This window comes from Triticum dicoccoides, chromosome 5B (genome assembly GCF_002162155.2).
Source record: "Triticum dicoccoides isolate Atlit2015 ecotype Zavitan chromosome 5B, WEW_v2.0, whole genome shotgun sequence".
Lineage (NCBI taxonomy): Eukaryota > Viridiplantae > Streptophyta > Magnoliopsida > Poales > Poaceae > Triticum > Triticum dicoccoides.
The window spans coordinates 101,725,387-101,737,203 of NC_041389.1; the positions used below are offsets into that span (position 1 = coordinate 101,725,387).

Here is an 11,817-nt window from a genome sequence, read left to right on the forward strand (position 1 = left end):
GAATCCTAAGATCATGCTGCCACCCATGTTGGGTAAAAGTATCCCTCGTCGTAGCCTTCAATCGTGTACACACCTTCGTAAACAGGTCTCGATTCTCCACGCGTTGTAGAGAGGACCATAAACAAAGAGTCTCAGTACATCAGTAGATAACCTGCATCAGAGAAGTACTTTTATCGCTAAAAACCTTATCATTTCTATATAGCCAAAGCGACCAAATAACGGCAAGCGCTCCCACCCTGAGAAAAGTTCTAAACCTGTGATCAATCTCATGTAACCAGTTGTCAAATACATTAGCAACACTACAAGGAGGATACAAGCCAGAAGCTATTTGGATGACTGACCATATAGAACGAGCCAATTTGCATTGGAAGAATATAAATGTTTTATTGTCTCATCATGGTGACAAAAGACACATTACGAAATTCCATGCCAATTCCTCTTAATAAGGTTATCTTTAGTAAGAATGACTCCGCGACGAAGATACCATGCAAAATTTTTATTCTTAAGAGGTATCTTCTTTTTATTATCAACTGGCACATCAGACTGGATTAAGACTCTATACATAGAATCCACTGAGAATTTTCCATTCCCGTGAAGGTTCCAACGAAATACATTAGACCCATGTGATAAGTGCACCGTGGACAACCGCTGGAGCAAGGTGTTCCACGATTGGAGTCTGGGTCCAATTAAATCTCTTTTGAACGTCACATTTGGTGGAAATGATTCCATTACCGTGGCGATAGTATCACCCTTGTGGCGCACAATATTGTATAGAGCTGGATATTGTTCTCGGAGTGTGGCATTTCCTAGCCACCTGTCCTCCTAGAATCTAATTTTCGTGCCGTCCTTAATCGAGAAGGATCCATAGCAGAAGAAATATTTCTTCGTAGCCATTAAACCCGCCCAAAAGTGGGAATCCCCAGACTTGGTCCTTTGTTAAAAAATTGCTAACAATTGAACAGAGCCTAAATTGCTGTTCTAGGCGATGTGTATGCAATTAGAACGGGTGGTCAGAAAGGTTTTTATTCAATATGGATGACAACATAATCTTCTGATTGGTCCACCTCTTCATAGTTTTGGTCTCATAGGGCTTAACTGTTGCCAAGATGCCGTTTTTATACTTTGTAAGGAAAATCAATTGTTAAGAATCCCTAGCAGAAGGGAGCGACATGTTGTGGAGGAGGTCGTCAATGTCGGGGAAGTAGGCGTGTCATATCTCATAGCCAGACTCGGCTCATTCAGGAAACACGCCGCGTGGGCGATGTGGGCTATGAAGGAGTGCGTGTGTATGTACCCTATTCTCAAACTTTTAGTGGTGTGTGAAGAAGTCAACCTTAAATATTGCTAACGTCCTTCACAACTGGGGTGGGACTAAACTTTTCACGCTCCCCATGTCATGAATGAAGCATATGAACCTCCAGGATCTTCAGGAACAATTGGAAATAGTAAATGGGCTAAAAACCCAATAATTCCAACAATTCCCCATCGATCCTAAAGGCAGATAGAGTTTGCCTATGGTTGCCGAATGACTTTCCCGCAGATAGGAGATTATACTCCCTCCGAAAACTGATATAAGAGCGTTTAGACGGAAGTACGTCATACCCCGAGCCCTTTTCATGAGTTTATCAGAAAGCACTCAACTCTCATAGGATGCGGCGCTTAACAGTCTAACTTATTAGGTGTATTCATAAAGATATTATGTATGACAGCATCTTGGCATACCCAAGCCACTCAGAACACACTAAAGTAAAAGTAAAGATCAACCAACATACAAATTATGAGAGAATTGCATGATAATGGAGTGTGTGTTTATAAAATAAACACTCCCTTCTCAGTTAACCAATAGCCCGTCTCATCAATTCTACTTCACGGGATCATCAATCATATAGAGTGGGTTACCACCATGGACAACTTGTGCAGTGAGTTCCAAAGTCATCTCGACATATGCCTGTTTTTTCAGTCATGTTCATTTTGTACATATTCTGCTCCTTAATAAAAAGGCAGCTCTCCTGCCGGTTGCTCGGAGAAAAAAGAAGGTTTGTGCCAATAGAAAATCTCTGTTAGCCTGGCCAATATAACTCTTGTGTGCATTTCTACTTAAGACCATGACTTCAAGATATGTCAGCTACTGGAGTCAACTACATGAACACTGAACATGTCAAAACTGAACAGTGTATTGACTACCCATCCTGCATTTAAACAGGGAAACATATACACATCATTTGTACATGGTGAGCCTGGAGGCAGAGCATCCAGAACATCAGTCTACAAGCCAGTCCAGGTTGTAACACTCTTCTGCTACCTGCACACGGAGATCCGGGATGACCTGCTCGGCTTCCCTCCACAGCATCGCCGTTTCCTCGTCGCACACGACGTGCCCGAGGGACTTCAACGACGAGGAGGACCTCGGGAGGCTCCTCAACCGCGAGCATTCCCGCATGTCGATCTTCTCTAGGTTTGTCAAGTGGCCAAGCTCTTCTGGAAGGTCCGTAAGGTTAATGCACTGCGATATGTCCAGGTATTTCAGCCTCTTCAGGCTGCATACCGACGGTGGAAGCTTCCACAGTGCCGGGCAGGCGTACACCCGTAGGATGCTCAGGCAGTGCAGCTTGCCCAGCTCATATGGCAGCTCTGTGAGGTCATGGCAGTTTGACAAGGAGATGCTTTCCAGAGAGCTGATTTCACATACACTAGGTGGCAGCTCCTTCAGATCTACGCAATGGTCAATGGTGAGGTTGGATAAGCGCGGAAACGTCATGGAGAGATCCATGGTCGATCCTCTTAGACTGTTGTTCAGCTCACAAAGGACGAGAGAGATCTTGCGCAGGTTCTTCAGTGGGATTGTGCTTTTCGGCAGTGGCGGGAGGGTAATCTTTTCCAGCCAAAGACTCCTCAGGTCACTTAGTGTGGTGAAGGCAGATAAATTGTCAAGGGCTGCACTGGTAGTACCATAGTTGATCAGCACCAGGGCCTTCAGGTTCTGCATTGTTGCAATGAACGACGGGAGGTAATACACACTTGAGGCGAAGTTGAGGATAAGAACTTCTGCCTTGGGGAAGCTCATCTGGAACCAGTCAGATTCTTTCATCTCACCTGAAATTTGAAATCAATTGATCAGATCATTTTGTACTTCTAGAGAGAACTCAATGAGGGCAATATTCAACAAGATATTGCGAATGCATGTTACTGTAGGGCTTGCTGAAACAAATTATTTTCCGTGAAGAAATAGTACTGAAGTAAAATTGTGTTATATACAGTACTAATTAGGTTCAGTTTGCTAAAGAACTAAACATCAGTTTAGTACAATAGCAGGTGATTTAAAGGAGATAAAGATCTGAAGTTCCATGCAATTTCATTTGAGGAAGACCACTACACTATTCAACATTTTTTCTTCAATTACATCTCAAATTCTGTAAGAGCAGCTTTCAGACTGGACTCGCAGAAGATACTGCACGGCAAATAACATGCAAGAAAAAACCAAGTTGATGAACAAATAATCACCTGTATGAATAGAAACAATCTGAGCTTCAAAGGGAAGGTCCTTATTCCTCTGCCAATCTCTCGGAAGCGATTCTTCTCTTCTTGGCATCACTAACCGCCTCCGTTTGTTCAGAGAATCACGACCGCTCATGTGAAGTGCCAGATCACGCAACACATCATGTTGCGTCACTGAGTAGTCATGATAGTTACTGTATAAATCTCCAGCTTTATTCCTGCATAAAGAGCAACAAAGAGTCAAAGCTGTTTCTTACAGTATATGAATTCTCAGATGATTTCAAGCATATATGTGCAATACGTACTGTGCATCATTAACTAGGGTAAGCAGGTTCTTGTTCGATAGCTCCATGAGGATGGCGAAAGCATCTGGCTTGTCAAGATCATGTATCTCCATCCAAATATTGATCAACACATCAAGAGGGATCTTCTTATCCTCTGGGAAGCAACCCAGGTCAAGGAAACATTCTCTAACCTTTCCTGACAAGCACTCGACACTTGCTGCCATTCTCTCCAGGAGTTTGGTCTCATGTGAGTCCGATATAGACTCTCCTCGTGACAAGCGGTTCTTCGCGCTCAACCATATCATAGGAGGCTGATCACGCAAGGATGCGCCGATAACCTTGAGAGCTAGAGGAAGCCCTCTGCACTCGGCAGCAACCTGCTTAACCAGTTTCTTGTCAGCAGTCTGAGGAACAGACTCCTGACCGAAGGCAGCACTGCAGAAGACAGACAAAGCCTCCTCTTCGCCGAGTAATTTCATTTCATAAGTCCGGGTGACTAACGTTGGGAACTTCAACCTTGATACGACAAGGGTCTTGCAGCCAGGGAACTTGAAGACCAGCTCCTCGAGCTGTGAGAGAGACCACACATCATCAAGTATAACAAGGACTGGTCCTCGGTCCCTCGGCCCTAACTTGAGCTGCCATTCCGGGATCTGGTTATATGCACCAAGCACAATATTGCTGCTGATCTGCTCCCACAGCTTCATCTTGATGGTCTCCAGATTTGCGGACTGTGAGACCGTCTCAAAGAAGACCCTGTTGTTGAAGTAACCTAAACAAAGAAAGAAACATATGTTAGCACTGTGTAGAGAAGAAAGATCGCTACACTTAGAGAACAACTATGAAACAAGATTAAATGGAAATCAACTTTTGGCATGTGCCTAATCTTGAGAACAGATCTTGATGAGAGTATGCTGAAGTAGTGAGGTTCGAATCAATTAACATGTATAGCACCCCTAAAAGGATTAGCTTCACAAACATCACTAAGATTCCAAGTGCCTTTGTAACTACAAACTACAGATCTGTATAATACCATGACCAAATTAATTTGGATTGACAATCGGTATTAAACTATTCAAACGATAAGAGTATGTGCTTGGATCTGAGCTGCTATCATTCAGTTGTTTAGGGGTCGCCACTAATTAACTCAATAGTTATTAAGTGGTGCAATCATGTCTTGATTCAAAACAAAAGTGTTGCCATCATGAACAAAATTTTCAGTGTCTGCTAAGTTAGGCAGGCGGGAGTTGGTGTGCTCCCATCAGCAACCCAATCCCATCACAGCCATACGCACGCTCCGCACTAAGCTGGTCAAAGCGCCAATTTTGACCAAACAAGTGGTGATGAGCTAAACGTAAGCATCAGCCTCGACTTTAAGTAATTATTAAATCATATGACGACACGCAAATCAACCGCCAAAGATTCCCTAAATTTTCAATCTTTGTTAGTGGTAGTGCCCCATATAATTCAATAAGAGACGGTGCAATTTTTGCACCCAGATAAAGGATGATTATGAACACAGATGTATTTAATTTCTGCAGAAGATTCGAAGAACGGAATAAAAGATTTAAGAAAGAATTCGTATGAGACGAGATGGTTGGGATCTGATCGTTTCTTACCTTGGATCTTTTGATCCTTATAGATCTCCATGGCGAGCGTGGTCTTGCCGCTGCCGCCCATGCCGCAGATGCCGACGACCTCCCAGCCGCCGCCGCTGCTCATCACCATCTCCTTCACTCTCTCCTTGCCCACCTTGACGCCGCTTCCCACCAAGCCGCCGCCCTTGCTCTCCTCCTCGCACGGGAGCTCGAAATCCATCGGCATCCCCATGCCCTTGGCCGGCGGCGCCACCTCCACCGCCATCGCCATGCCCTTGGTCGGAGGCGGCACCTCCACCGCCATCGCCATGCCCTTGCAGGGTGGCGGCGGCAGCGCGACGGGGAGGGACATGGCGGGCGGGATCGTGGCGGGCGCCTGCATCGCGGCGACCTCCTCCACGCGGCGCTCGAGGCGGCCGATACGCGCCTCTGCCTCGTCGCGGAGGCGGCGCACGCCGTCGAGCACGTGCGCGGGGGCGTGGCGCGCCAGCCAGCGCTCGATGCCCTTGTCGGCCGCCTCCATCCTGCGCGCCAGCTGCGCGGTGCGGTAGACGTTCCAGCGCGGGGCGGCGGCGGCGCGGCGCGCGAGGTCGAGCGCCTCCCTGAGCTGCACGGCGAGCTCGCCCAGCTCGGCGTTGCTCCGGAGCGCGTGGCGGCCGTTCTGCTGCACGAGGGGCAGCAGCGGCTCGACGTTCCGGCGCAGGCGCTCGGCGGTGGAGCGGCACAGGAAGGTGCCCTGCACCGCACGCAGCAGCTCCCGCACGGCGTCACCGGCCAGCTCCTCGAACAGGAACTTCTCCATGGTCGACCTCGGGATGCCGGACGACTGGCTGGCTCTCTGCGTCTCTTCCTTGTCTTCTTGACCCCTTTGTCCGGGCTCTCAGTGGGTCTGGGTGCGCGCTTGCGTGAGCTTGGTTGTTTGTTTAGTCGGGCAAGTGAGAGGTCGCCATCGCCATGGAGGAGGGGGGAGAGGAGGTGGAGGAGAGGGGCGGCGTTTGGTCTGGGAGACGGAGGAGGAGGAGGAGAGTTTATAGCAGGCGGGAGAGTGCGGCACGGCAGCTTTTGAGTGGAGGGGAGGGTCAACCGTTTGCGGTGAGGGGTCGCCGGTTATCTCAGTGACACGGCCGGGAGCAAGGTGGGACCCAGGAGCGACTCTGCCGTGTTTACACGGTGGATGATAGCAAAAGCAAGTCGCCACTCGCCACCGGAGTGGACCTCACCCAATTAAGAGCAACTTTAGCAGAATTGATATATCGGCTCCCTCGCCGTAATAATCATTATATTAGCAGAATTTCTTTTGACAGTCACTATATTAGCAGAACTGATATATCGGTTTTCATTAAAAGGTTTTAATGTCAGACTTTTGGCAATTCAGAGCGAACGTCCAATGTGCGCTCCCACACCCCTCTTCAAGCGAACTACTCCCTCGGTCTAGGTGAGTAAATCATCTTAGGTTGTGCACCGTGACCAAGGAGGAGGAGAAAACGAGAGAACTTAATGTTCATTTGCTAATTAATAGCATTGCATGCAATGAACTAACCACTGCGTGTCGTGTTTGGTAGTCTCAAGTCATTAAAAGCATGCATACCACACATCTCTTATTGGTTGATATGTCAAGAAATAAGAAACGAGGTAGAATTTAATGCACCGTGCCTAAGTGTTTTGGGATTATTTGGTTTTCGTAAGATGACTTACACACCTAGACGGAGGGAGTACAGGCGACGATAGTACTCCCTCCGTCAGGTGCATAGGGCGCCTAAGAAAATCCTAAAAATCCAAAAGTATTAGATGCAATTCAATTAAATGCTCTCGTTTATCTAAACAGTCTCGTTCTTGTCGCTCCAGCAGGATGCGCTCCTTCTCCTAATCTCCCACCGGTCCACCTCCTAGTCTCCTGTGTGAATGTAAACAACATGCATGGCGCTTCTTCTCTCTCCTCTGTACCGCATCTTTTCCTGTGTGAAAGCAATCATGCATGCATGCTGCACAATCCGTGAGAGAAGGAAAAAGCCAATGCATGCACGGTAGCCAGCCGCTGATTAGGCGAGTGAATTCCACGGGTGGGCCGTGTGACGTGGGATTTTTCCTTTGTATGGGTTAGCTGAAACGGCCAGCACTAATGACGGGATTAATTTCCAAATTAAGTTTCGTTTTTAGGGAAACCTGCGCGCGCTCTCCTTCAATCTCAACCCACCTAAATCCCAGAGCTTTTTCTTAGGCGCCCTATGCACCTGGACGGAGGGAGTATTCGGTTTGCTCGAATGGCAAGTTACATCAGGATATGTCAAATATGGCCCTTCAAATGCCCGCAGACGCGTTCTTAAATCCACACAAAGACATGCAAATGAAATAAACATATGTACTACGTTGATCACCTAGCTACTCGTCATCTCCTCCGATTGGGTGACGGCGAACTCCGCCTCCGCCTGCTCCATGTTGAAGCCCGACAGTTCCAGCTCCGGCTGCTCCGCCTCCTCCACCTTCATCGGAGCCAGCTCCTCTCCCTCCTCTTCCCCTAATTCCTCCTCCTCCTTCTCCGGCTCCGACGAGTCCGAAGGCAGCCCGACAGGGATGCGGGCGGCGCGCGCGGCTTGCCTCGCTCGGATCTAGTACCGGCGCTCCGGTGTGAGCATTGCGTAGTAGGTGATCTTCCTTCGGACCATGACGGAGCGCCGGAGTGGAAGAGGGAGGAGGTGGATGGGCTCAGACTGGCGGTGCGGAGAGGGGGGAAGGTGGATGGGCTAGAGTTGCGGGACGCCAACCAGCTTAAATAGGCGGATTTGATCTCGGGTGGCGAGCCGGAGCAGCGCCATGATACGTCTCCAACATATCTATAATTTTTTGTTGTTCCATGCTATTATAGTGTCAATCTTGGATGTTTTATATGCAACTTTATGCAATTATATATTATTTTTTGGGACTAACCTATTAACTTAGTGCCCAGTGCCATTTGCTGTTTTTGCTTGTTTTTGGCTTTTCAGGAAATCAATATCATACAGAGTCCAAAAGAAGAAGAAACTTTGGATTAATTTTTTCTGGACCAGAAGAGACCCTAGAAGGTTTGAGAGAAGACATGAAGAGTCACAAGGGAGCGACAAGCTCGGGAGGCGTGCCCCAGGGGGACACCCCCCAGGCTTGTGGGCTACTCGTGGCACCTCTTGACCTAATTCCGCCTCTACAAATTCTGAAATATTCCCCTGATACCAGAGAGCCACCCGAAATACTTTTTCCGCTGCCGCAAGTTTCTGTTCTCGTGAGATCCCATCTGGAGTCCTTCTCTGGTACTCTGTTGGAGGGGGAATCAATCACGGACAGGCTGTACATCAACCTTGCTGCCCTTCTGATGATGTGTGAGTAGTTTACCACAGACCTATGGGTCCATAGCTAGTAACTCGATGGCTTCTTTTCTCTCTTTGATCTTCAATACAACGTTCTCCTTGATGTTCTTGGAGATCCATTCGATGTAAGCACTTTTTGCGGTGTGCTTGTTGGCATCCGATGAATTGTGAGTTTGTGATCAAATTATCCATGAATACTATTTGAGTCTTCTCTGAACTCTTTTATGCATGATTGTTATAGCTTTGTATTTCTCTCCTATGTATCCGTTTGGTTTGGCCAACTAGATTGATTTTTCTTCCAATGGGAGAGGTGCTTTGTAATGGGTTCGATCTTGCGGTGCTCAATCCCAGTGACAGAAAGGGACATGATACGGATTGTATCATTGCTATTAAGGATTAAAAGATGGGGTTTATTCATATGTAAGTTTACTTCGTCTACAGCATGTCATCTTGCTTAAGGCGTTACTCCGTTCTTTATGAACTTAATACTCCAGATGCATGCTGGATAGCGGTCGATGGAGTAATAGTAGTAGATGCAGGCAGGAGCCGGTTTACTTGTCTCGAACGTGATGCCTATATACATGATCATTGCCCCGGATATCGTCACGGTTATTTGATTTTCTATCAATTTCCCAATAGTAATTTGTTTACCCACTATTTGCTATTTTCACAAGAGAGAAGTCTCTGGTGAAAACTATGGCCCCGGGTTGATTTTCATCATATATGAAAAACCAAAAATATCTTGCTACAATTTTATTTTATTTTCTTTTGTGTATTATTTATCTATCTACCTATACAAGATTTGATCCTTGCAATTAACCACCAAGGGATTGACAACCCCTTGTTCGCGTTGGTTGCAAGTATTGTTTATTTTGTGTGCAGGTGTTGTTAACAAGGTGTTGCGTGGTTCTCTGATACATATTCAATGTATCTATATTTTTTTATTGTTCCATGTTGTTATATTATCAATGTTGAGTGTTTTACATTCATTTACTAGCAACTTTATATTATTTTTTGGACTAACCTATTGACATAGTGCCCAGTGCAAGTTGGTATTTTTTACTTTGCAGAAAATAAATACCAAACGAAGTCCAAATGCCACGAAACTTTTTGGAGAATTTTTTCTGCCCAGAAGAAACCCAGGAGGCCCAAGAAGTGCACTAGAGGGGCCCTGTGGGTCCCACTAGGCACCAGGGCGTGCCATGGCCCCCAGGCACGCCTTGGTGGGTAGTGGGTCCCACAGGCACCCCTCCACCGGCCTCTGCCTCTATAAATATCTAAATTCCCAAAACCCCTAGGGGAGTCGACAAAACACAATTCCAGCTGCCGCAAGTTCTAGAACCACGAGATCCAATCTAGAGGCCTTTTTTGGCACTTTGCTGGAGGGGTCAACGATCACGGAGGGGTTCTTCATCATCACCCTTGCCCCTCCGATGATGCGTGAGTAGTTTACCACATACCTATGGGTTTGTAGGTAGTAGCTAGATGGCTTCTTCTCTCTTTTTGATCTTCAATACAATGTTCTCCTCGATGTTCTTGGAGATCTATTTGATGTAATGACTTTTTGCGGTGTGTTTGTTGGAATCTGATGAATTGTGAGTTTCTGATTAGGTCTATCCATGAATATTATTTGGACCTTTGTTGAACTCTTTTATGCATGATTATTATAGCCTCATATTTCTTCTCCGAAACTTTGGTTTGGTTTGGCCAACTAGATTTATTTTTCTTCCAATGGGGAGGGGTGCTTTGTGATGGGTTCGATCTTGCGGTGCTCAATCTTAGTGACAGAAGGAGACATGACACACATGTATCGTTGCCATTAATAATAAAAAGGTGGAGGTCTATTCCTACATGAATAGATCTTGTCTACATCTTGTCATCGTTCTTAATGCATTACTTCATTTTTCCATGAACTTAATACACTATATGCATGCTGGATAGCGGTCGATGTGTGGAGTAATAGTAGTAGATGCAGGCAGGAGTCGGTCTACTAATCTTGGACGTGATGCCTATATACATGATCGTTGCCTTAGATATCATCATAACTTCTGTCAATTGCCCAACAGTAATTTGTTTACCCACCGTATGCTATTTTATCGAGAGAAGCCTCTAGTGAAACCTACGGCCCCGGGTCTATTTCCTATCATATTAAAACCAAAAATAACTTTCTTCACTTTTCTTTGTTTATTTTATTTTGTGTTTTTGCAAGATCTATTTATCAAATCTCATACAATTTAATCTATCTCAATACCGAGGGATTGACAAGCACTCTTATGCGTTGGGTTGCAAGTCCTTGTTATTTGTGTGCAGGTGTTGTTTACATAGTGTTGCTTGGTTCCCCTACTAGATTGGTGACCTTGGTTTCATAATTGAGGGAGATACTTACCATTGATGTGTTGCATCATCGTCTCATCTCCAGGGAATTACCAACGCAGATACAAGCAACCAGGAGGAATTTCTGGCACCGTTGCCGGGGAGACATGATACGTCTCCAATGTATCTATAATTTTTGATTGTTCCATGCTATTATGTTATCATTCTTGGATGTTTTACAATCATTTTATAGAAACTTTATATCATTTTTTGGGACTAACCTACTGACATAGTGCCTAGTGCCACTTGTTGTTTTTTGCTTGTTTTTCGCTTCGCAAAATATCTGTACCAAGCGGAGTCCAAATGCAGCAAAACTTTTTGGAGAATTTTTTTGGACTGGAAGACACAAGATGGGCCAAAGAAGTACCAGAGAGGGCCCCCGAGGGGAGCACAACCCCCCAGGGTGCGCCCGGGTGGGTTGTGCCCACCTCGGTGGCCTCCCGCACCGCATCTTTGCTCTATAAATACCCAAATATTCCAGAAACCCTAGGCGAGCCGACGGAAAACAATTCCAGCCGCCGCAAGTTTCCAGAACCATGAGATCCAATCTAGACACCATCACAGAGAGATTCATCATCCTCATTGGTGCCTCTCCGATGATGCATGAATAGTTCACCAAAGACCCACAGGTCCGTAGTTATAGCTAGACTACTTTTTCTCTCTTTTTGATTCTCAATACAATGGTCTTTTGGAGATCTATTTGATGTAACTCTTTTTGTGGTGTGTTTG

General features: G+C 46.1%; 1 protein-coding gene across 1 annotated transcript; it reads right to left on the reverse strand.

Annotated features, from left to right (window-relative positions):
- Positions 1 to 2,037: 2,037 nt before the first annotated feature.
- Positions 2,038 to 6,392, reverse strand: LOC119307612 (putative disease resistance protein At5g47280). Its single transcript, XM_037583687.1, has 4 exons — positions 5,399 to 6,392; positions 3,801 to 4,551; positions 3,502 to 3,713; positions 2,038 to 3,093 (listed from the first exon to the last, which is right to left on the reverse strand). The coding sequence occupies exons 1-4, from the start codon at positions 6,177 to 6,179 to the stop codon at positions 2,261 to 2,263; spliced, it is 2,577 nt and encodes an 858-aa protein (XP_037439584.1). The 5' UTR covers positions 6,180 to 6,392; the 3' UTR covers positions 2,038 to 2,260.
- Between the last annotated feature and the right edge of the window lie 5,425 nt (positions 6,393 to 11,817).

Bases quoted from the DNA above. Each gene is read 5' to 3' on its own strand.
- LOC119307612 (XM_037583687.1), bottom strand. From the start codon at position 6,179: ATGGAGAAGTTCCTGTTCGAGGAGCTGGCCGGTGACGCCGTGCGGGAG. The intron at 3,714-3,800 runs GTACGTATTGCA...CTCTTTATGCAG, and splicing joins ACCCTAGTTAATGATGCACA to GAATAAAGCTGGAGATTTAT. The intron at 3,094-3,501 runs GTGATTATTTGT...TTCAAATTTCAG, and splicing joins GATTGTTTCTATTCATACAG to GTGAGATGAAAGAATCTGAC.